Raw genomic sequence first — 26,539 nt, forward strand, 5'->3', positions numbered from 1 at the left:
AACAATTTGCGGCAGAACAAAAGCCCCGACACGTGTCCTGCCATGAGTAAAGGCCAACTTTAAAGTTCGCTCCTTTACACGCGAGAACATTTGTTAAAGTTCTGATCACAGAATAAACAGACAGAAATGGTAACTGGAAAATAAAAGCAGCCTTGGAAGGCTGATGTTTTCCATCAAACTGACAGAAGAGGCGAGCAAGCGCACATGCAATGTTCAAATCACAATAACAGGAACACAATCAAAACCAAGGAACAATGATGACACTCCTTTAAGATTGATGTATCCGTACACATTTGGCATGAAGCACCATCCATGCTGAGCCGTGAGCTCAAGAAAAGTCTTAAAAACCATGTGTTCAATTTAGATTCAGATTAGGTCACAACTGTTTCATCAGCTTAGACCATGGTGCCCCATACCCTGCCTGGCTCTTTGTTTGCGTGTCTTGTTTTGTTTTTTTTGTGCGCTTTGAGGCCCATAGGTGAGTAGTGCTATATAAGAATTACAAATAAATAAATAAATAAATAAATAGTTGTACTACACTTGTTGCCGCTAAATTGCCAACTTTTCCCATCGTTGATTTATTATGTGTTTTTAAACTGTTTCTTTTAATTGTATTAACTTTGTTGAGTTTAATGAATTCAAGCGCCGTAATCAACTATTGTCCGGGCTATTATACCATCTAAAGGATTGCAGAATTAAACGCCTGTGACATTATACATGTCCATTTCACAGCGAGGAACCACTTATCCTATCATTTGTCATGCTGTTATTGCACAGAGAGCAACACATACAAAAGAACAATTAATGTAACGCAACCTAATCAAGAACGTTATTTGTATTTTAATTAAGGTAATGCAACCTTGTAGAATCGGAGACATTTCGATTACAGGAAAGTTACATTTTCAGTATTGAATACACGCGCTAATTGTGCCACCTAATTAGGTAGTGGCATTAGGCAGGGTGCATTGCTTATGTGTGCAATCTCTCCTCTGCAGGGCCGAAGCACGAGCTCTTCTTGCTTTATGGGAAGGGACGCCCGGGAATTATCAGGGGAATGGATTGGAATAACAACGTGACTGATGAGTACATGCTTCCTATTGAGAACTTGGTCAACCCACGAGCTCTGGATTTCCATGCACAGACACATTGCATCTATTTCGCGGACACCACCAGCTTCCTGATTGGACGACAAAAAGTGGATGGCACTGGCCGTGAGACAATCCTAAATGATGGTAAGTACCGAAATGAAAGCTGCGTGCTGGGATATGTATTGCATTATTGCCCTTATCACTAAATACTATGTTTTATTTAATGCGAGCATACTGTGTGCTAGACATCATTATGTACACAGGTATTGATTTTTTTTTTGTTTTCATAAGAAATGCTTTCACCAAGAACTGTATAGTAAACAATTGTAAGACATCAACACAAGCAATGGATTTAGTCATGATGAACACAGCTGATTCCGAGATTTCTGTTGATCCAAATGTAAATGCTGTAGACTCACGACTAAAGAATGTACGCTGAAGCATAGGCCTGCAAGCTGCAGCTCACCCAATTGCCACGATCCCTCATTGTCGATCTGGACTAGGGCTCATGGGACTTGTAGTCCAACACATCTGCAGAGCCAAAGATTAAAGACCCTTGCTTCCGCATGTATGTTTTAATCATGAGTCTACAGCATTTACACTTACACTGGTATTGTACGATCACGTTTGGATTAAGATTTATCGACACATGTGAGTATTATCTAGTGAATATCATTATATGTTATTTAACACACACATTTTTGTCATGCTATGAAAATCTGATTCATTTGTATTATTCAGTGGGTTGATGAACCCACTGGGGGTTTGCCAAGACTTATTTAAAGATGACGAACCAACTCGCCATCCGTTCAGATGTTCAGAACATGCTTTGATGTCCTGTATATTTCCTGTTTACATTTCCGATGTCAACGCGTAGATCTTGAAAGTCCTGCAGACTTCCTCTTTTTTCCCCCCCAGACAGTATGAAGGGCCTAGTTTATGGAACGATTAGAGCGGAGCAAAGTGACTCTGCACTGCCAATGAACACGTTCCACTGCGCCTAATTTACAGACCGGTGCAAAGTGTATTTCAGCAGCGCAATGTCACTTTGCACTGAAAAAAGTACTCTTTGCATGGCACTAAATGGGCCTGAGTTTTTTGTCTTAATTAGGACCATTTAGTGCGGTGTAAAGAGTACTTTTGCAGTGCAAAGAGACTTTGCGCCACAAAAATACACTTTACACAGCTCTGTGAATTAGGCGCGGTGGAACGTGAATTTTGCTAGTGCAAAGTTGCTTTGAACCGCTCTAAACATTTCATGACTTAGGCCCTAAATGTGTCATTCTCATCCACGATTCACATTCAATTTGTGCCAACATTTGATCAATGTATGGCACAAATAAGGCAGAAACTACAAATTTGTCAAAGGACTAAGCTATTTGAAGGCGCTTAATGAGGCCCATTTTAGAAATTGGCGTTCATGTGCCATATTATGATGATACATTGCATTCAGAATTACAGTGTGTGCATGCGTGACATGCATTCGCACCAATTTATGCATATCTGCACACTATTTACATTGTTTTAAATGCTGTTTTATTTATGAAAATTGTGGTTGAGAACGTAGGCCCTGATTCATGGAATTATTTGTACAGTAAATCGGGACATATTGTGCCAAACCACACGTGAAATTCAGTTTGTCGATTCATGGAATCTTCTGCACAGGACTTTTTTGTACTTTGCAGGGATGACAAGCAGGCTCGGCACGTCTCTAGGAGCAGCCGAGCGCCTTGCGTGAGACGCCTTGCAGAGCGTGGGTGTGGCCTGAGCATAGACTGGAGTAAGGAGCAGAAAATGGGGAAGAACAAGGGAAAATATGGGCGTTATGAGGGACGGCCCCTGGCAGTCCATCGCATGCTGACAAATGCGCATAACCAAGCGTTTTCATGGATCGGTCCGCTCAATCTCTCATCAAGGAATGCATTCAATCTATCTGCCACCCGAAGGCAGGCGTAAAGACTCTTGCGCAAAACAATCTCTGTGCAGACATAAGATCAGGCATCAGATTTAGGGGTGTATGCTCACAGGCGGGTTCCGATTGGACTAGGGGATGCTCACAAAAAGTGTATCGGGTTGCAGGACAGTTTACAGGGTGATGTGGAAAATTACGATTTTTATGATACTTGCTATGCATGCTGTGGCGGTGCTGGGAAGTTCGGGGGACCCCACACACTCCCTCCCTGGTGCTAGCCTGGTTGAGGGAGTTCACAGGCATTTTCTTCAGGGTTCATTGCATCATGCGCGAAGAGTGCGCAAAGGTCTGTTTCCATGGTTGGAATAGCTCTGTGTGTTGGCGTGTTGCATGCGTGCCGGCCATGACTTGTCCTTTAGGTTAATTTGCTTGGACAATTCCATAAATACATAACAGGCCGTGCAGAGTCGTTCTCGGTGTGCAAGTTTTGCAGTATCTCTGCACCCTTTTCTATGAATCGGGCCCATAGTATTCTTCAGAATAATTCCAAAGATGTTTTGAATGCAGACGCTCTAAATCAATTTTGGCCCATTAACATATTATAGTGTTTCAAATAATATCACCCAAAATGAATGTGGCATCATTTTGTATCAGTTCAAGAAAGTCTTGCATGCCTTTACCACTATAGAAAACCTTGCATTTGGGTGTAGAGAAGGAGCCAAGTACCCCCAACTCAAGCATCACCCCCATGTTGCCTATATGCTGGGAACCAGAATGTGAAATACGTGCATGCCAGTGAAGATACCAATACCAAGGGGAATCCTCGAAGCAAGGTTGCAGGAAGATGCAAGAAGGGGAGGATCTTCTTGTTTAAATTCAGAATTTTCAAGAGTAGTGGTCTTCGGAAATGCGGGAACTGTGGGGGAAATGTATAGCTGTATTCTACCATACATTATGTCAAGGATTGCCAGATCAAGTACGGAAACAGCTCATAAAACTGGTGAGTATGGAGGCAAAGCCCTGGTCAGAAATACAGCTGATCATTGCACATTACTGCAGACAGCTACAGGAGAAGAATCGAAAGAAAGATGCTGTTAGGAAAGGTGAAAAAGCAAAATTGGTGCAAAAGAAATTGTCAAAATACGCCATAGAAGTCGCAATGTTGACTAGTGAAGAAGGGCCGGGTTTGCAGCAAGCAGCAGGAATGCCACAAGTGAGTAACCAAAAGTAGTTTGATCAAGTTAATAATGGATTTGTACCAAGAGGTAGGTGAGGGTTCTGAGGAAGAGGCTTCCAGAATAACCAAGGAGGCTTCCAGAATAATTATGGACATTTCCAGAATATTAGAGGTGGGTTTCAGGATACGCAGAATGATAGCCAGGACATGCAGGAAGGGCAAATTAGGAGACTCCCTCCTGTATGTTGGACATGTGGAATGACAGTGCGCATGTGTGGGAGTCAAGGGTTTGTGCAAAACGAGCAGTTCAGAAGAGGGGGGGCCACTCATCCACCTGCATATAGCCAGCAAGGTAGGGAGGGGCTTTCCCCAAAATCAGACAGTGCAACAAGCACAAGTGCAGAAAATGCAACAAACTTGGCAAATACAGCAGGCACCGTCAAATCTGCCACAAGGGCAATCACAGCATGCACACATGCAGATACAGCAGGGCCCAAGCACGGGACAGTTATTGACTCCTAGGGTAGGGGGTGTCACTGTTAAGGGAGGGAACCCTTTCACGGGCACACAAATAAGCATGCACCCATAAGAGGACAGCTCACTGGGTGACTAGATGTATTCAGTGCTATCTATGACTCCCAATCCTCAAGAGGAACTGAGGTTTGATGTCACTATAGGAGACACATATTTTTCTTTTTTGGTAGACACGGGTGCAAACCGCTCATGTATACAAGAAGGGAAGTTTACATTATCTGGAAATGCCATGAATGCTCAAGGTTTCACAGGAGCTACAAGTAGAGTTCCTTTTACTGAGAAATTGCCAGTCTCTGCAGGAGAATGTGATATGTCTGTACCATTATTGTATTCAAGGCACACATCAGTTAATATACTGGGTCGAGATTTAATGACACAATTAAACATGACAATATCGCTTACTGATGAAGGCTTAGTGTGTTCAACTCCAGGAACGCATTATTTAAACATAGATGAATTTATCATGGCATTTACAGGGCAAATGGCCTTACGAGGAATACCGTTAGAACCAGAAGTCTTTCACTATGGGGTATGCATTTTGTTAATGTGGTTACCTGGCTTAGTGGGTAAGACTGTGAGAATACCTAATGAGTTTTTATTCAGGTCAAGGATACCCATGGATTAAGAGGGGGGACAAATATTTCCCTCAGAGTTAAAAGCAGCTATAGTGCGAGGAGAATTAGCTATACCTGATGGAGTTGATAATGAACCTAGACGATGGAGCATAGTGATTGCCATTGGAGAGGGTTACAGATTGACTGATGTCACTGACGAGGATATGTTTAGAGACCACCCGTCAGATGAGAAATGAGTATCACTTATTGGGAGAGAGCAATAAGACACAAAGTTCCTCAGAAGATGATGATAGTACGGCAATGTCCCAGCCTTTTTGATGAAGACATGGCGAAAATGCCAGTTTCATTATGGACCACAGGCCCTTATGATGTAGGCCTATTAAAGGGGGAAGAAGAAGGTAAGATTAAACTGAAGTCAGGAGCAATTTTGCCTCGAGCACAACATTATCCCATGTCTCAAGAGGCAGACAAGGGTATTTTTAACACAATGTCCGCCATGATGGATCGAGGCATCTTAGTGATGTCAGAGCCACCATGCAATACTGCAGTGTACCCTATCAAAAAATCTACAGTGTGTCATGGAGTTTAATTCAAGACATGCTCCCAATTAATCAGATTGTAGAGGCCCAAGTTTCCTCTAGTTCCTAATCCAGCAACAATCTTATTTATTATTCCTGTTGAGGCACGATATTTCACTATGATTGACTTGAAAAATGAATTTTTCTCAATCCCGTTGCATAAGGATTCTCAAGATCTGACATCATTTACGTTCAGCACAAGATTTCCCCAGGGGTACTGTGAGTCCCCATCAATTTTCAGCAGATTCCTCCAGATGGACTTAAGCAATATTGATTTACAAAGAGTTATGTTGCAATATGTAGATGACATTTTAGTCTGCAGCATATCAGAGAAAGAGTACAGATGTGATTCAGTACACCTAATGATTATTCTAGCTGAACAATGATATAAAGTGGATAAGGAGAAATTGCAGTATTGGGCATTTAATCCTGCATGAAGGATTGAAAGTTACACCTGAAAGGGCTGAGGCTGTTTTGAAAACAGCAATGCCACAGACAATAAAGCATATGTAAAGATTTTTGGGACTATGTAATAATGTTAGAGCATGGGTGTTCGATTATAGTTCATATGTAAGACCCTTCTTACAAGCACTGAAAAAGGCACAGACAAATCAGGGAACAATTGTCTAGCCTGAGGATATGGAGGAAGGGTTTGATGAGTTGAAAAATGCAATTTGTACAGCTCCAATCTTAGGGATTCCCAATTATACTGAAGAAGTCTTCCTTTTTTCGCATACAAATGGTACAGTCATGATAGCAGTACTCACACAGAGAACTACCTTGGTAACAAACCTCTAGCATATTACATTGGGAATCTGGACCCAGTTATGAGGGGTCACTTCCCTTGCAAACAATCTCTGGCAGCGGCCACGTTCGCCATCGAAAAAGCTGCCAACTTAGTGATGGGGTGTTCCATGACGTTATTTGTTGAACTTGCTTTGTTTGCTATCTTTGAAAAACCTAACGGTACTTTGACGTCTCAAAGGGCTTCTGCCTATCAGGTGGTCATATTGAATACAGTGATTAAAATATATGTAGAATAGTGAACCCTGCCATGTTTGCAGCTGAACCACTCACATGCCTGCTTGAATTATGAGGAATTCTATGATGAGATCCCAAGGGTGAAAGAAAATGCTTTGGCGGCTGGGCAAATTCTCTTTTTTGACAGTTCTTCAAACATCGATCAAAATGATGGGCAAAGATATACAGGTGCCGTTATGGTAAAGCGCAGGGCCAATGGGGAGTTTGAAGTATTGATAAGTGCACGACTAGTGCCTCACTTTTCAGCACAGGCTGCAGAATTAGTGGTGCTGATTGTCACGCTCGAGAAAAATGCAGACCAGGAAGTAAAAGTGTACATTGACTCTGCCTATATAACATCGACCACAAATGCAGGGCTAGCACGTTGGAAGAGCAGGGGCTACCTCAGAGCAGATGGCACTCCGGTGCAACATGCCACCTTATTGGACAGACTTATTAGAGCACTGCAGCTCCCAGTAGCCATCATGGTCGCAGCTCATACTAAGAGTGCAGATTTATCTCACAGGGAAATCAAACCGCAGATGAAGATGCAAAATGAATTGCATATTCAGAAGTTATAATGAGCTTTGATATGATTGAGAGAATGGTGATGATGATGAGTGTGAATGACAGTTTTAACAATTTTTCTAAGACTCAACTGATGGAAATTAAAGCGGAAGCACCACAGGATGAGAAATATCTGTGGACACGGAGGGGGTGTTCTTTAACCCCTTCTGAAGCATTGTGGCAACAGGAAAGCACTGGTAAACCGGTGATGCCTGTAGCCTTATTAAGGGTGGTGTTGGAACAGCTGCACTACCCTGCGCATGTCACTAGAGAAAGCCTTACAGCAGCTGTTGCAGAGGACTGGGTTGTAGCAAATTGTTAGAACACGTTGCAATTTATGTAGTAAAATGCATTGTATGTCAAAAGTTTACTGGTGGACACACACTGTCTAAAGTTAGAGTTATCTTGCAACCTAATGGTCCTTTTCAGCATTTACACAACAACTATGTCAATATGCTGCAGATCTGTAATGGATACAGATATCGGATAGTGCTAGTATGTCCCTTTTCAAGGTGGATTGAAGATGGTCCTTGTAAACATCCATATTTCATCTGTGCAGCAACATTTTTAGTGCGAGAAGTGTTTCCTAGATGGGGAATATGTGAAGTATTAAGATCAGACAATGACATCCATTTTGTAAAGGAAGTCTTTGAGCAAATTGCTAAAACTGATATAATATTGTTTCATCCTCATGTATATGTTGGCCTATGCCCAGTCGCTCTGCGAGGAAATCCGCATCGCAAGGTCGTAACCTTAAGTTAATAGAGCCTCCATTTTAGGTTAAAGCCGCCATTTTAGTTTGTCGTGCAAAGTCACCCTGTGGCCTAAAATGGCCGACCTGTGTTCTCTTGTTCTTACTTAACCTCTTCAACCTCTGTAGGCGAGTTAATGTCCAACCTGCCTGCAGGCTACATGTTAGGGTCATGTAGACCTTGTTCTTTGTTGACCTCGGGATCAGGGGATTACTTGAATCAGCAATGTTAACCTACTAGTATATAAGAACAATAACGCTATTTAAACATGACATGCGAAACATCTGTTTGACCTGCATTGAAACAAATATGTAAAGAGCGTAAAGTTAAACCCAGAGAATAATAGTGCTTGTTAGTAAATGTATTAAGAAGTAAACCGCATGCACGAGATATGTAAATTAAGAATGAACCTGGCGCGAACCATAGCCCAGTACATGATTAACTTGTAGGAGGCTGGGCATTGTTATGAAGAAACTGTATAAATATGCTGATGTCCAGCTAGCAATTCCTGTTCACTGCTCACATTGAACCTTCTGGTGGTCTCTGTGAAGTACTGACGGCCAAAATAGCTATTTGTGTACTTTGTTTCTTAAACTGTTCAGTATTGCAATGAAGATTCTGGGAATGTTTACAAGCCCGTGTTGGTTTATTTCTCTTTGCATGGTGTAAAAGCCTTAATATTGTATTTTCTCATTCCACAGATGGCGCCCAAATAGCGACCCTCAAGATCGACTTCGTCTCATTGAAGGTTGGCTTGGCTATCGGACCGGGATCGGACGGTGCCAACAAAAACGGCCCCTATGGACGAGAAGCGAATTCCTCGACAGAACAGCACGATCCGATCCCTGAACGGTGAGCTGTAGCCCGAGACGACGTCTTGACGAGGGTCCATATATCGAGGTGGGTAAATTTGCCGAAATCACCAGACACGTGGGTCCTTAGAATTGTTCTTAGTAACGCGACCGGGCCTCCCAGTGCTTTGGTCAGGTGAATCGTGACCCGATTCTTAATTTAACCCTGACAATTTAAATTCGGCGCATTTTACTCGCAAGCACAATTATTTGACCAGGTAACACCAGAATTCTGATATGCCTGGGAAATTGTCTGCCTGCTTCAGGGCATTATTCCGCAGCGACAGACAATCTTTGGAAGATAGCCGTCCCACACCACAGGAGGGGTCGCCGGCATGTACTATGTACTTTAAGAAAGGCTTTGGTAGAAAAGCATTTAATGATATTTGGCACAGACAGACCAGACATAACTCTCATCTTCGGTGGACAACCAATGGTAGCTTTGAAATCCCTCGTATAGAATATCTAGAGTCTGTATTGGTAAAGAAAAAGGCTAGACCTGCAGCATTTGACGCATTGCACAGTTATAAAACAGAAGCTTTGCAGCAACAAAGAAGTAGAGAGAAACATATGCGTCGACATATGATGAATGCCGAAAAGGCGCTGTTACATGATCAAAATAGACAATTGGAATCAGTTAGGAACATGGACAGAGCATTCAATTAGGCATTCAGAAAATGTAGCCTTCAAAAGATTTTCATACGTCCGATGAATTGATTAACACACATTTGCATGAACAAAGGCCCGATGCCTCTGCTCCACCCCTGTACGTCCCTCCTCCTGGTGCTTTGACCCTTCCTGTCGTTATTCCTCCTCCTATAGTTCCCCCGGTCCTTCCTATTGTTCTTCCTGCTGTTCTTCCAGCCGTTGCTCCTTTGCCTGCCGCCTTGCTTCCACCTATTGACATTCAGAATGCGCCTACTCTTCCTCTTCCAAGTGATTCTGCATCGCATGTAGTAGACCAGGGAACGGGATCAAGGGTTGTGACTTGCAATACTGTGTCCCCAGATAAAAAGAATGAATTAATTGTTTGGGCTAAACATTGTATGGAGAAGGGTGAACAAGCTGATGTTTTTTCCACACTCGAAAATCTGAAAAGTATTCCTGAGAAAAATGTTTTTATTGAAGGGTTAGGAATTCATTTGAGCATAATGTGGAATAGATTAACGATGTAGATCTCCAACAGGGTTACAGGATTTGAACACCTTAGCATTGTCTAGCGATACTGCGGAGAAAGTATGAGCATGTCAAGAGGATTTTTGTGTATAGGAGGGAGTTGGAAGAGTTACAGAATGAAGAAGCAGATGGTGATAGTTTAGGTACTATGTTCTTACAGAAACGGTTTTCTCCTCGCCGTGAATTGATAGGTGAGGAAGCGTGAATTTGTACAAAGGATGCGATAAGATGGATTTCGGATATGTCGATAACTCCAGATGAAGTATATGACATGTATGGTCAGTATACGTTAGAAATGCAAAAGAAAGTGATACAGGTTATGGTAGAATACCTGCAGAATGAGTGTGTAAAAAGAAAGATTTGTTGTCCCGCAGAATTGATGAGTGTTTATAAGAGAGCCTTTTCGATTGATACCTCTTTGACTGCCTTAGCGCTTGACTTGGCTCTGTTGCTTAGTAAGCGTTCCGAGCTACCTACTTCTCAGTTGCCTATGAGAGAGGTCACTCCGACATTTGTCCCAAAAGTTGAGATTGCGACCGACTCTGCACGAGGTATAGTCGCTGTGGACATTCCTGCACATTATGTATCGCAGTTTGTTCACGTCCCGGTCTCGAGACAGGAAGTGAACACCATAAAGCAATCTATTCCTGATATAAGAAAGAATCCGACGGGGTTCTATAAAGAAATAGAGTCAGTCTTACAATCATCAGTATTCACCTTAAGTGATATTGATTTATTATTTCCCGTACTCCTGCCAGTTGATTTGTGGAAACAGATTAGGACTGTAGATGATGTACCTGGGTTAGGGGATACATGGGATAACATGGTTAGGCTCGACAGAGAAAGACCAGCTGGCGAGCGACCGCTTCAAGTGATATTAACTTTGCCTGATAGGATTATTGTAAAATTAAAAACTATAGTTCCTGAAAAAAGAATCATTTGGGACAAGCTTACGGCCTGTGTCCAAGGAAAGTCTGAGGGTGCTACCGAGTTCTTCAATCGGTTTGAACAGGTATTTTAAGATTTCAGTGGACACGACTTAGGCACAGAGTCAGGGAAAAGGCTGTTTGTCGACAAATTTGTACGTGGATTGCTGCCTGACATCCAGTTACAGATTATGTCCTCCGAAGGCGCTTGGCAGGCGAGTCTCAATCAGAGGTACTGCACATGGCTCAGTACTATGAAAATCGTGTAAATAATGAAAAGGAAAAACTTGAGAAAAGAAAGGGTGACATGAAAACAATAGTACTATTGCAACAGATCGTTAGAAACCCTAGAGGGGGTAATCAATTTAGGGGTCAATACATTCCACAGGGAAGTACGCCCCTGGCTCCGGTAACCATTAACCAGCGTGCCTATTGTCAACGGGAAGGTCACTGGCGCGCACAATGTCTGACCTTGCAGCAAAGGTCATTTGGGAACATGGGTAGACGATCCAGAGGTCGCCCAGGTGCAGGGGGCCCTGGCAGAGGTCAGTTTGCGCCAGAATCACAGCAACCTTCTTCACAGGATAAACAAGTTTCGAGTGTGGATAATAGAAACATTTTTGATCATCCTTCTGCCACGTACCTCTCTGAAGAGCTTCCTTTTGACGACATTCTGTTTCGTTAGGATTGCCCGAAGCAGGATTTGGAACCAACGCCTATTCCCATTCATTAGAAAGGTCCCTATGTTGAGATGGCGGTGGGAAATAGGAAGCATCTATTTTTAGTAGATACGGGAGTACAAAAGTGTTCCATTGACCATTCACGGGTTCTAAACATTCCCCTGTCAGGGCAGTCCAACGTTTCCGTAGGGTTTTCAGGCACACCTGTAGTTTGTCCAGTCTCTACCGATAACACTGGGCCCCTTTACGGAGCAGTGTCCATTTCTACTTACTACAAACTGTGGGGAGAATTTGCTGGGGTTAAATTTGCTGAAGGAATTGAATGCAGTAAAATATTCCTCCTCGGACGGAGTTCGGTTAACAATTTCACCTCAGCAATCACTCACCTCTCAGTGTTTGACTCAACCTTTAACGCCAGAATTCAGTAACATTCCGGAATGCTTATGGGCAATTGATGATAATGATGTGAGCATTGTTCAAATTGAACCTGTTAAAATTATTCTGAAACATGGAGTGAAATTGCCTCGTATTCCACAATATAAGATCTCAGTTGAAGGCGAACAGCCTTTGAAATGTATAGTTTCTGATTTTGTACATCGTTGAGTAATTGAGGAAATTACAGGTAGTTTGTGTAACAGCCCGATTTTGCTAGTATATAAAAAAGGTGATAATGCGATTCCTTTTCGGTTTATAATTGATTTGCGTGCTATTAACAAAATTGTGGTTCCTCAATTTCCCATTGTACCTGATTTTACAACGATACTAACTATGATTCCGGCTTCTGCCACTCACTTTAGCGTTGTTGACCTCAAAAATGTGTTTTTCAGTATTCCTATACACAAGGATAGTAGGTATTTGTTCGCGTTTACCCTAGGTGGACGCTCGTTCACATTCACTCGTGCACCACAAGGGTACAATGAGAGTCCAAGTATTTATAGTAGAGCATTGAAATAGCAACTCGATACTCTCGAGTTGCCTAGTACTTGCACGTTACTACAGTATGTAGATGATCTCCTCTTGGCTGCTGATTCTGGGAGTGCCTGTAAAGAAGGCACCTTGTTGTTGCTTTGTCATCTGGCAAAACATGGCCACAAAGCTTCACTCAAAAAATTCCAATATTGTTGTCAGGAGGTCACCTATTTAGGCTATCTCCTGTCAAAGGAGGGAAGAAGGTTGACACCTGAACGAATAAAAACTATTTCTGGCATGTCTGTCCCAAATTCGCAGAAGGAAGTTAGAGCCCTGATAAGTATGGCCTCTTACTGTAGATTGTGGATCCCTAACTTTTCGTTAACGATTAAACCAATGCTGGCTTTGACAAAGAAGCGCATTTCTTTGCCAATGCCATGGACTTTGGAACACCAGACAGCATTTGATTTGCTCAAAACCGCGTTGTGTTCGGCACCGGTTTTAGGAACTCCAAATTATGAAAAGGCCTTCATGTTGTATGTGCATGAACGTGATGGATGTGCTTTGGCTGTGTTAACGCAGGAACATGGTGGGAAGAATAGGCCGTGCGGCTATTTCTCATCCGTCCTTGATCCTGTTGCATGCGCTTTGCCGAGATGTTTGAGAGCTGTCGCTGCTGCTGCGTCTGTAAAACAGAGCGAGGGAATGGTCCTGGGTCATGCGTTAACCCTAATGGTACCTCACTCTGTAGATATTCTATTAAATAAAAACTCAAACGCAACACCTTACTTCTGCACGATTGACAAGATACGAATTGATCTTGTTTGCTCCCCACATTCAAATTCAGAGGTGTTGTGTATTAAATCCGGCTGAACTTTTACCTGTCCCGCAAGATACTGTTGATGGTGACGAAACGTCACACGATTGCCTTTACACTAGAGAACAAGAGACTAAAGGTAGAATCGATTTGAAAGACATGCCTTTGAATAGTCCACAAGGAGATCTATTTTGTGATGGCTCCTGTTTCAAACTTCCGAATGGTACATCCATGGCTGCTTATGCCGTCATTACCTTAAGCACGATTGTGGAAACCAAAAGAATTATGCATAATTCCGCGCAGGCCGCAGAAATTATAGCATTAACTCGAGCTTGTGAACTTTCTGAAGGGCTTACAGTAAATATATATACCGACAGTCAGTATGCCTTTGGGTAGGCTTTGGAAAGAACAAGGTTTCTTGACCTCACATGGCACAAAAATACAGCACGGCACTTTAATAGTGCGATTACTTTCAGCGCTCGCACTCCCTGTTCAGTTAGCCATTGTAAAATGTACAGCACATCAAAAGGTTACAGATGATATAGGAAAAGGGAATGCTTTCGCTGATCAGATAGCTAAACAAACTGCCATTGATTTTAGTTCAGAAATGTATGCTGTAAGGGAAACTGTAAATGTTTGCACTTTTGGTGAAAGTATCGATTCTGTAAAAGACATTCAAGCAGATGCTACTGCAGAGGAGACCAAGATATGGGTGGAGGGTGCAGGGAGATTGGATGGTGATGGGTGTTGGGTGGACAATGCTGAAGGAAAATGGCTACTCCCTGACGCCTACATTACAATGATGGTCATAATGGCTCATGGCCCGACCCATGTCTGTGTGCGTACATTTACTAAAATGTTACATATTTTATGTGCCAATGATAACATTTTCAAAATTGCGGAGTGCTTTGTCCAAGGGTGCATGGTCTGCTTGCAGCACAATGTAGGAAAAGGCACCTCGAATACAAGAGGAGGTTTTGCTCCACCTTCTGTTCCGTTTGAGGTCATCCACTTTGATTTTATTGAGATGGAACGTTGTAACAATCTTAAATACGTATTGGTTGTCATTTGTGCATTTAGCAAGTGGGTTGAGGCCTTCCCTGTTAGAGATGCAACGGCCATAACCACAGCAAAAACTCTGTTGAAAGAGTTCTTTCCTAGGTTCGGGCTGCCAGTCACCTGGTCGGATAATGGGCCACACTTTATCGCTGCTGTAATCCTACAAATATGCAAGGGATTGCAGATTGATAAACGGTTCCATTCGGCCAGACATGCCCAAAGTGCCGGATTAGTGGAGAGGCATAACGGCATTATAAAGAACAAGCTCGCTAAGACGTGTGCTGGCACCAAGTTAAAATGGCTGGACGTCTTACTGATCGTGTTGCTGTCGATGAGAACAACCCCTCAAACTAAGACTGGGCTCTCTCCCTTTGGGGTGGTAATGGGGAGGCCTGCTAATATTTGGGGTATGCCAAAGAGTCACTCATTGTGGGATATAGAGAATGTGCTTCTTTCAGATTACTGTATCCAGTTGACTAAAAATCTATTTTCAATTTATCACCAGGTGTGAGAGGCATTACCTGTACAGTACGAGGGTCCCGTCACAGTCTACGACCGGGGGATTGGATCCTCACGAAGGTTTTCGAAAGGTTTTCGAAAGGTCGTCTTGCCTTGCACCTCGGTGGAGGGGTCCCTACCAGGTCCTGCTAGTCACCCAGACTGCGGTGCGGGTAGCAGGGCGGAAGAACTGGATACATGCAACACACACCAAACGGATCCCGCAGCCCGTGCCATACGATACAGAAGACACAGAATCCCTTTCCAATGCTGTAACCATCGTGCCCAAGTATCGGAGACCGTTCCATAGTTCTTAAGGCCAGGCAAAACGGCCATCTTGTCTCCGCACTCTCCAACAGTGGTACTTCTGGATCATCCATTTTCTGATCCCCTTTCCGTTTACTCGCCACCTCCAGTGGGAAGTGACGACATACTGTTTTCTGACCCTTCAGCACCAGAAATTGTGAAATATAATTTACGTCCAAGAAGATAGACGTACGGCACGGTTTGACTGTGCGATTGAGGAAATCATTTGAGGGCTTGCCTTTTGGCCCGACTGTATGAAAGGATTCTGTTGGCTAAGGGTTGTGGGAAAGACGTTAAGAAGACGCGCGACTGGAGTCGCCAGCAAACGAACAATTGGTGTTTTTCGATTGAAGACTACGATGCCTGCACCCGCTACCGCTCGTACCGAACTTTTAGATAAATATGTGACTAGCAGAGACAATGATCAAGCATGTAAGGGGACCCCAAAAATATATTGTTGCCTTTTTGTAATAATAACTGGGTTTTTAGTAACTATTGGTTTTGGGTTATGGTACCTGGAAGAAGCATATCCACTAGAGGACTTTTTACCTGTTGAAAATGTATCTGTTATACCCACTCCTTCCGTGCAATTGCATACCTTGTTGCCTAGAGATTCTTCGCATAGACGGAACTATCAGAATAATACTCTTTTGTTAATAATGAATGCCACTCATGCAATTTTTAATAGAACCAACTGCTGGATCTGCTCGCATTTACCGCAACATGGGGATAAGGGGCTAGGTTGGTACATTCATCCTTTACCTTTGACAAATGCTTATTATGCTTCTCTTAGAGCACTATTCGTTGGCCGTTGGAATGACAGCATCTCAGGTAACTTTGATGGTACAAATTTGAAGAGTTTTGAAAAACGTTTTTTGATACCCCTGGGATGCTCGCTGTTTGCAAATAGGAGTAAGCCAAACGTTGCTTCTGTTAGGCCCTCTGATAGATTGTCTCATCCTTTTCAGTCTTTGATCTCTTTCAAAATGGCTCCTATAGGCAATAAGGATGCCACACCTCCATCTTATTCTGTTAACCATAGCCCCGATTCAGTTTCCTTCTGCATACAGAGGAATGGAACACGGTCAATGGGTGATTTTAGAAGATGCGCCAACGTTGTGAATTTGACTAGTGAGAACAGACCTCTGTATGTAGGTGAACCTGTCTATTTCGTTTGCGGTAATGTGGCATTTCCATGGTTGCCCAGGGATTGGCAAGGAACTTGCTATTTAGGGATTCTATTACCTGGGGTATTTATTGCTAGTACTGCAGAAATTTCGAAGACTCGTCCACGACGAAATGTGAAGGGGGATACTCCAGCGCAAACTCTAGGAGACATCATGAAATCCTTTGGGCCATTTTTTGGGCAAATTATGAATTCAGAAGATATCAGGGGACTAGCGAGAGTACTGGAGAGAACCATCAACCGGACCACTGACATACTCTATAATATGACTTACGGACAGAAAGCGATAAGATTAGTAGCTCTTCAGAACCGGATGGCATTAGATGTCATTCTGGCAGAGCGTGGAGGAGTATGTAAATTAGTGGGGTCCGCTTGCTGCGTTTACGTACCAGACTCCTCTCCAACGATCTTTAGGGCGATCCAAAATCTACATGTTCTTAGTTCGGAAGTACATGTTCCTGAGGGAAACTGGGAACTTAGTGCATGGTTTTGGGACCTCCTATGGTCGTGGGGAAGGAAGTTGTTTTCGGCCCTGCTGATTATCTTGGGTAGTTTTCTATTCCTTTGTTGTTGTATACAGTGTCTCCCTGGTATATGTTCGGTATTAGGGAGGTGTTGTGCGCAAGCAACAAGTATATTAGGGCATAAAATATACGCCCCAGATAAGGTTTCCAAGGAGTATGTGTTGAAAGAAACTCTAGTGTCTGATCTAATGACAATAGATATGTCTGATAACGATTCAGGGTGTATAGACGTTGAAATGTGGAGTTAGTCTTAAAGTGATTGGAAATAGTTTAGCACTTGGCATAGGCCAAAAGGAGGGTTTGTTAAAACTGATATAATATTGTTTCGTCCTCATTGTATATGTTGGCCTATGCCCAGTCGCTCTGCGAGGAAATCTGCATCGCAAGGTCGTAACCTTAAGTTAATCGAGCCTCCATTTTAGGTTAAAGCCGCCATTTTAGTTTGTCGTGCAAAGTCACCCTGTGGCCTAAAATGGCTGACCTGTGTTCTCTTGTTCTTACTTAACCTCTTCAACCTCTGTAGGCGAGTTAATGTCCAACCTGCCTGCAGGCTACATGTTAGGGTCATGTAGACCTTGTTCTTTGTTGACCTCGGGATCAGGGGATTACTTGAATCAGCGAAGTTAACCTACAAGTATATAAGAACAATAACGCTATTTAAACATGACATGCGAAACATCTGTTTGACCTGGATTGAAACAAATGTGTAAAGAGCGTAAAGTTAAACCCAGAGAATAATAGTGCTTGTTAATAAATGTATTAAGAAGTAAAACACACGAGATATGTAAATTAGGAATGAACATGCCGCAAACCCTAGCCCAGTACATGATTAACTTGTAGGAGGCTGGACATCGTTATGAAGAAACTGTATAAATATGCTGATGTCCAGCTAGCAATTCCTGTTCACTGCGCACATTGAACCTTCTGGTGGTCTCTGTGAAGTACTGACGGACAAATAGCTATTTGTGTACTTTTTTCGTAAACTGTTCAGTATTGCAATAAAGATTCTGGGAATCTTTACAAGCCTGTGTTGGTGTATTTCTCTTTGCATGGTGTAAAAGCCTTAATATTGTATTTTCTGATTCCACAAAATAAGCTTGTTGCAGAGTATAAAGCACACATTCTCTTCAGTTTATCACCTGCAAGTAAATGGAATCTGTGAGAGACTCAACGGCTTGCTTAAGGAAAGGATAGCTAAATTGAAACTTCCATTGAAAAAAGGACGGTTACATTGCGTGCCACTTGCATTATAAGCGTTGAGGAATCAACCAGGTTCTGACCATCATTTTACCCCCCATGAAATAGTGACAGGGAGGCGAATAAGGACACCCTCAAGTGATGCCCAGACAACAGCATAACTGTAAGGATAAGAACTACATGCCTGCTTAACATGTATGAGTACAAGTATCTTTGTCATTTCCCAACAACCCAAGTGGAAGGGGTGTTGGGATCAGAACGCAGATGGAGAACCTACAGCAACCAGACCTGAACAATTACGTCTTCCCAAACCTTTACCCCGGAGATGAGATCTTAATGAAGAAGTTCACCAGGAAGTGCACAAGCCCGAATTCAACTGTGCTTTTTTTGTAGACGACATCACGCCATCAGCAGTAAAGGTTTTAGGAAGACAAGCTTAGATATTCCTTAGATACAAAAAGATCTACACCAGAGAGTCCCCTTCACCCCCACCCCAGTTGGAAGCAAGCAATAGAGGAGAATTTCAGCACATTCAGACTAGATCGATGACGAGGAAGAAGGACGCAGAGACTGTCCAAAGAGACAGATAAAGAGTACATTGGACTGTGGTTCTTTCGGGACACTCTTTGAAATTGCTAAACCAGGAGTGAAAGAAAAGTTATTTGTTCTTGAGCCAAAGGAGCTTGTTAAACATTGGTCTGAGATACATTTAAGTCTTGATCGAGAAGGAAGAGATGCGAGATTTGAAATTCCTTTATGATGACTGGAAGAGGGAACAGTTCCCCAATTCCTTTTTCACTGAGTTTCTTTTTTGAGGCACCATTGGTAATGCCTGATGGCCAAATCTACCAGATCAATCTCACTGTTTTCCTCTTTATTCGTCGTGCATAGCCTGCAATTGTGGGGGAGAAATGTTAGCGTTCATCTGTTCCATCAGGATCCTAAAAACGGTCCCATCGTGAGGAGACTGCTTGCAGCCATGATAAAGCAAGTACTCCTGCTTCCTGCTTCCTGAGTACAGTATGGAAAACACAAATGCCCCTATCTGAGGACTATGCTAATAGACTAGTTGGAATGGTATTTTATTTCCTGGTTGAAGAATGTCTTATTGGAGGGCAAACTAATGTTCGTACCTTCCTTAGTTAGAGATCCAAGAAATCTAGATTCACATAATCAATTGCTTTGTGACATTAAGGAGCAAGTATGTTCATTTTCTGAGAGAATTTAAAGAACAATCCTGAATGAGACTAACAAGAGAAGACATTCAGAACTTGCTATCCTTGGTCTTTTATTAATTACTGGAAACACATCCTTATCCCGTCTGGTGCACGGATGACTCCTTTGTGTACATCAGGAATCCTGTTAAACATCCTGCAATCAGCCAGCTGCTTGAAGAGCTTGTAGAATATATCCAGATGTTGCCAGAGTATTTTATGATGTTGCCCAAATAAAATGTGATTATTTTCTTCCTTAAAAAATATTGAGAATGGGCATAATCGACAGCAACAATAACGTGGCTAACAACTAGAGGCCACCACGACGAGCAAGGGGCTATTGCTGCATCAAGTGGCCCTATTGGTATGTCATTTATACATGCATCCTATTTATTGTGATTCTTCTCTCACTTACAGTACGTACTGTCTATTATGTGGACCCTAACAGGGCAAGGGTCCCTTTGTATCTTACTATGACATGATATGATATTTTATTTCTATTGCACTCTTACACAAAGTGTTTCAGAGCGCGACAGGGCAGGGGAGGGGAACAAGGGAGAACAAAACAATGTTCTTGCTAGGCCCAGTGACATTGAGAACATGCAAGTGCATGGGAGAGAGGGAGGGGAAAAGTGCATGGAAGGGGGGAGAAGTGGAAAGTGTGGCGCAGAAGTAGATAAATAATAATACATAAATACATAAATAAATACATAAATAAATAAATAAATAAAGGCAACAAACAGTGGTAGTGCAGCCAACAAAATGCTGGGTTTAAAGCAGTAGACAGGGTAAGACTGATAAGTGCAGGAAGAAAAAAAGGGGGGCTGTATGGGTACAGATACAGACCCCAGTGCAAGGGGTGACCTGGGGGCAGTGCGGGTGGCAGGGTTAGCAGGTGCCTGGGCCCGGTGGGCAGAGGGTGGCCAGGTGCACAGTGCCAGAAGGGAGCAGATCAGCAGGGAGAGGGTGGGCGAAGGAAGAAGTAAAGAGGAAGGTCTTGAGGTGTTTGTGGAACCGGAGATGGTTCTCCTCAAGTTTTAGAGTGGCAGGGAGGCTGTTCCAGAGGGAGGCACCAGCCAAAGACAGAGATCTACCCTCATCTTGTTTCTTTGAAAAACGACTGATCTTGAGGGAGTTTGAGGTAGAGGAGCGAAGAGCTCGGGAGGGGAGGTATTTGCGGAGGGATTGCTGGAGGTATTTTGGACCCACACCTCAGAATGCCTTGTGGACAATGCAGAAGGTTTTGAATTGAATCCTTGCATCCACTGGAAGCCAATGGAGAGATTTCAGAGCTGGAGAGATATGATCCCAGGGCTTGAGGCCAAGGACAAGTCTCGCAGTTCTGTTCTGGAACAGTTACAGAGGGCAGAGGGTAGAGGAAGGTAGGTTTAGAAAGAGGCTGTTACAATAATCCAACTTAGAGAGAACCAGAGCTTGGCAGACAGTGAGCTTCTGGGGGAAGGAGAGGAAGAGTACCTCCGAGGAGGTGCAGTAGTAAGTTTCATTTTTTAGAGACATCAGAGATGTGGGCGGAGAAGGAAAGTGTGGAATCAAAGATGACCCTGAGATTCTTAGCCAAACAGGTGGGTGTAGGAGGAGGGCCAAGCGAAGTCGGCCAGTGAGTGAGGGGAAAGGATGGAGAAGGTGTGCTGATGAGGAGGATCTCAGTCTTGCTGGCATTCAGACAAAGATCATTGGCAGAACACCAATTTTGAATGGCAGTGAGACAGTTAGAGATGAGAGAGGGAGAGGAGGGGGTCGAGGGCAGGCTGAAAATGAGTTGACTGTTGTCAGCATAACACTGGAAATTTGAGCAGAAAATGGCAATGCAGCGGACGAGAGTTACCAGGTATTGGTTGAAAAGCCAGGGCGAGAGGTTAGACCCCTGGGGAACAACACAGGTAGAGAGGGAGATAGATGATAGGAAGGACCTCAATATGACCTGGGAGGGTTGATCAGAGAGGAAAGAGGTCAGCCAGGCCAGAGCCAGATTGGTGATACTCAGGTTATTATGGAGATGGCTCTTATGGTTGACCGTGTCAAAGGCAGAAGAGAGATCGAGTAGGATGAGGACAGAGGGAATGCTAGAGTCAAGGTTGGAGAGAAGGTCTTCACGGATGTTCAGGAGAGCAGTTTCTGTGCTTCTGGCAGCTCTGATGCTGGGCTGGTGGTCGTGGAGGCAGCCAACAGAATCAGAATGAAGGTTAAGCTGGGAGATGGCGAGCTTTTCAAGGAGTTTGTCCAGAAAGGGAGTAATGGAAATTGGGCGATAATTGGCAGGACATGAAGTATCAGCTGTGGGTTTCTTGAGAAGAGGATGCACAAGGGATTCCTTTAGAGGGGAGGGGAAGGATCCTGAGGCAAAGGAGTGGTTGCAGAAATTGGCAAGGGCCGGAGTGTGGGTGTCAATGTGGTCCTTGATGGTTTTGGAGGAACAGGGGTGAACCTGTTTTGACAAGGCTTTCATAGTTCGGACTTGTCTAGCGACCTCATCGGTTCAGAAAAGAGAAAAGGATGAGAAGTAGGGTGGGGGATGGCTGAGGTAGGGTCAATACGCAAAGATGGAGAGGGGAGAGGAGGGGAGGGGAAGCAGAGGGTGTACAGGATGTCCTGGATTTTTGAGATAAAGTGAGAGGCAAGGGCATTGCAAAGAGCCTAGGAGGCAACAGGAAGGGTAGAGACTGCAGCAGGATTGGCCAGTCCCTTGCAGATTTTAAAGAGTTCGGCCGAGTTGTTTGATGCCGCTGAGACATGGGCTTGAATGTGGACTCTCTTCTTGTTGCAGACAGAGAGTCGGTATTGCCTTTGGAGACCAGTTTGTCTGAGGATAAGCATGAAGTCCTCCATTTCTTCTCAGCCGCCCTACACTTACTTTTGAGTTTAGCTAGGTCAGAGTCAAACTATGATTTGCACTTGGCTTTGGACTTCAAGTGGATCCTCATGACAGGGGCAAGAGCATCAAGAGTATCGGTAATGGAAGAGTAGAGGAGGGATATGCTGTGTCAGGGTGTGAGTCAGCCGGTGGAGGAGTGGGGTAGAGAAGTTGGAAGCAAAAGCCTCAACTGTCATGCACTTCATCGGCCAAATGTCCGAGAAGGTATGTGGCAGTGTAGGGGTAGGCCTGGCTTGTGGGGAAGAGAGTGAGAGATGAGAAGAGAGGAGGCAGTAATCACTCCAGAGTGGAGTGGTTAAAGGGATCGAGAGGGGGAGGCCAGAGGAGATCAAGGCATCAAATGTGTGACCAGCAGAGTGAGTCGGGCAGAATAGAGAGAGAGTGGGAATCGCAGAGGTTGCTCAAGAGCAGAGAAGAGGGACAGGTAGCATCAAGATGGATGTTGAAGTGACCAAGGAAGAGGAATTGAGTGGTTGAGGCCTGGAGGGAGGAGGAGAGGTCCGCCCACTCAGAGAGAAAGGAGGTGATTTGACCAGAGGGCCAATAGAGAGTAGCCACAGTAAGAGAGTAAGGGAGAAATTAAGAGCCTGCAGACAAGGCATTCGAATTATGAGTAGAACTGAGTGGGAATGATAGTGGCAGAAATCCACTCAGGAAAGATCAGGGCTACACCATTACTGGACCGGGTGGATCTGGGCACAGAGAGGATCTTGTAGCCGTCAGGGAGGAGAGTGTCAAAGCTTGTGACAGAGCTGGTTGTGAACCATGTCTCACTAAGACCGAGGACATCAAGGTCCATTTCTTCGAGGAGGCAACAGATGTCAGAGGAGTGTTTGACAGCAGAGCGCAAGTTGAGAGTGGCAAGATGCAGAAGGTTGCCACCTTAAATACCTTCTGGGGAGTGGTACAAATCAAAGGTATGCCCTGCAGAGGAGTGGAGGTAGTCTGAAGTGGGGCAGAGGAGGAGGGAGGAGTGGGCAAGGTAGCCAAGGAATGAGAGGAAGGTACAGCCGGAGAGGAAAGGAAGTTGATGAGGCACAGAAGCACCTATCGAAGAGGCAGAGATTGGCCTGAAGACCTTGGGCCATGACAGTGCCATTTAGGTAGACATTAAAGATGACTTTGGAGGAGTCAAAGGAGGCCATGAGGACATCCCAGTGAGTGCCACCATTAATGGGAGAGGAGTAGACAGGACAGAGCACAGAGATCACATGTAGAGTCCATAGATCCAGCAAAGGAACAACAAAGAAGATTTTGGTGAGGGTCTGTCTGGAAGAGGCACTGGAATAGGTATCAACAATAGGGAGACCTGGGTTAGAGGTCAAGATATCCTTTTAAAACTTCTTCTTACCAGACTTAGTGAGACGGGGAGGATAGTTGATAGAGAAGCAGTTGGAAGAGATAGGAGAAACAGAAAGTGCCATGGGTAGGCGAGAGGCAGGGCAGAGGGAGGAGTGTGCAAGTACAGCATTATGGAACAGTCACTGGGCTAGCAGGTTACAATCAATGGGCAAAGTTAAATGCAAAATACAGCCAGATTTGATACTCAAATTAAATGCAAAATACAGCCATATTTGATACTCAAATTAAATGCAAAATAAAAGCAGATGTGATACGCAATTTAAATGCAAAATACAGCCAGTTTTGATACTCAAATTAAATGCAAAATACAGCCATATTTGATAATCAAATTAAATGCAAAATACAGCCAGACTTCATTCACATGTTTCATATATGGCTCTGTTGTTTAGGAAATGAAGTGAGAGTAAGAGGGTGAAGGTGAGTACAGAAATGATTAATATATAGTAGGGAGAAGCTGAGAGTACAGACAGAGATGAGGGCACAGGACAGTCAGGAGGAGGTGACTAGTGAGGTAGAAGAAGCAGCATTGTAGTCCGAGGTTTGAAACCTTGAGGAGGGTTGGGTTGCGGTAGAGGTTTCATGTAGCGGCCTGTCAGCAGACAGGGGCCTTAGAAATGGGCCTTTGAAAACAGGCTGGCTCCACGCCTCCCGGTCCAACCAATCGGAAGTTGTAGAAGGGGTGAGCCAATCAGCAAGGCTTAGGTCAGTAAGCAAAGGGATCAGTGAAAAATGAGGCAGCCATTTCGGAGTGGTTGCCAGGTGCAGCAAAATGGAAGTCAGGGCACTCAGTAAGGTTAGAGGCACACAACAGCTCTGTCCAGAGCAAAAAACATGTGCATCTGAATGTGCTTCTCTAGCAAACAAGGGGTTGCAGGGACACGTGTGCAACTACAAAAACAAATACTTCCAAGTTGTTAAAATGTCATTTCCATTTTAAAATCAGGATCTTCTTTTTGGGTAGCCAGTTCTTTCATTTTCACTGGAAATCTCTATACATGGGGGGACCATGGCAAAGCGAGGGGGTCACAGGGCTTACCTCTGCAAGGTGAGGAGCTGCTGCTGGGCGCATGGTCAGCACTTTCTCACGACATCAAGATTCATGAAGGAGAAGGTGCCACAGGGAGCGCGAGATCCAACGGATCAAAAACTGCTGATATGAATTTGCAGGGATGTGCCAGATGCCGCAAGGATCACTGAAGTTGATTGCTGCTTCCGGGTATGCACACGAAGACCAAGTGTAGCTAGAGCCTGGTGAAAACAGCTGATCAGATGGGACGGTGCAGGCACGAGCGCAAGGACAAGGGGGAAAGAGCAGGCACATGTAGGAGGAAGCGCACAAGGGGTGCAGGGACAGCTGTTTGCAGTAGAGCTGCTCTGGAACGGTAAAGGGGCCAGAAATGGGCTATGCAGAAGGAGGGTACAGATGTGGCAACTACAAGACAACCACAGCCTTATGTAATTGTTCCTACACCAGTAGAAAATGTAAAAACATTGATTTCACTGATGAATGTTCCTATGATTCCCACAGTAGGAAGAAATGATGCTGATATAATTCATGAAATGATTAACAAAGCTCATGAGACAAGATGGAGACCTAAGAACTACTGCTTCCTGAGAACAGTTTGGAAAACACAAATGCCCCTATCTGAGGACTCTGCTAACAGACTAGCTGGAAGGGTATTTTATTTCCTGATTGAAGAACATCCTCATTTTATTGGAGGGCGAAGTTATGTTGTACTTTCCTTACTTAGAGATCCAAGAAATCTAGTTTCACTTCATCAATTGGTTTGTGAAATTAAGAAGCAAGTACGTTCATTTTCGGATAGAATTTAAAGAATGATTCTGAATGAGACTTTTGTGAGAAGTCTTTCAGAACTTGCTATGCTTGGTCTTTTATTGCTTACTGGAAACACATACTTATCCCGTCTGGTGAAAGGACGACTCCTTTGTGTACATCAGGAATCCCGTTAATCATCCTGCAATCAGCCAGCTGCTTGAAGAGCTTGTAGAATAGATCCAGATGCTGCCAGAGTATTTTATGATGTTGCCCAAATAAAAATGTATTTTTCTTCCTTAAAAAATATTTCAGAATAGGCATCATCTACAGCAACAATGTGGCTAACAACGTGAGGCCACCACAACGAGCAAGGCGCTATTACTGCATCAAGTGGGCCAAATTGGTATATCATTTATACATGCATCCTATTTATTGTGATTCTTCTCTCACTTACAGTACGTACTATTATGTGGACCCTAATAGGGCAAGGGACACTGTGTATCTTCCTATACAGAAGGAGGGTACAGATGTGGCAACTACAAGACAAACAAGCCCTTAAGTAATTGTTCCTACACCAGTAACACGTGTAAAAACACTGATTTCACAGACAAATGTTCCTATGATTCCCACAGTAGGAAGAAATGATGCTGAGATAATTCATTAAATGATTAACAAAGCTCATGAGACAAGATGGAGATGTGAGAGAAGTACTAGGGAGGATGATCATGACTTGAATGATTACCTGGATAGTACAGCACATCTGGGAAACAACATGTGCAATCGGCACATAAAAAAGTGTGACGGAGTTAAAGGAGGAATGCTATGTATGTGCATTCCTGCCTTATAGATGGGGAAGTCTAAAATCTTCATAGCTATTGAAATAGACGTCCTGACAGCACATATGGCCTCATCACTACTTTGGCGGTAACCCTTAAATCCGGCGGTCGTGCTATTACCGCCA

The 26,539-nt window shown here is 43.7% G+C and overlaps 1 protein-coding gene across 3 annotated transcripts in view; it reads left to right on the forward strand.

The window, feature by feature from the left end:
- The window catches only part of LRP1B (LDL receptor related protein 1B), a 4,835,697-nt gene that overhangs the window by 2,269,001 nt on the left and 2,540,157 nt on the right, over nt 1-26,539 (forward strand). For all 3 annotated transcript variants that reach the window (XM_069616528.1, XM_069616527.1, XM_069616526.1), the window contains exon 11: nt 996-1,232. In XM_069616528.1, coding sequence (XP_069472629.1) covers nt 996-1,232 — 237 coding nt within the window. The remainder of the gene's footprint in view (nt 1-995; nt 1,233-26,539) is intronic.

Source organism: Ambystoma mexicanum, chromosome 9 (assembly GCF_040938575.1).
Source record: "Ambystoma mexicanum isolate Mex_15411 chromosome 9, UKY_AmexF1_1, whole genome shotgun sequence".
NCBI classification, from domain to species: domain Eukaryota; kingdom Metazoa; phylum Chordata; class Amphibia; order Caudata; family Ambystomatidae; genus Ambystoma; species Ambystoma mexicanum.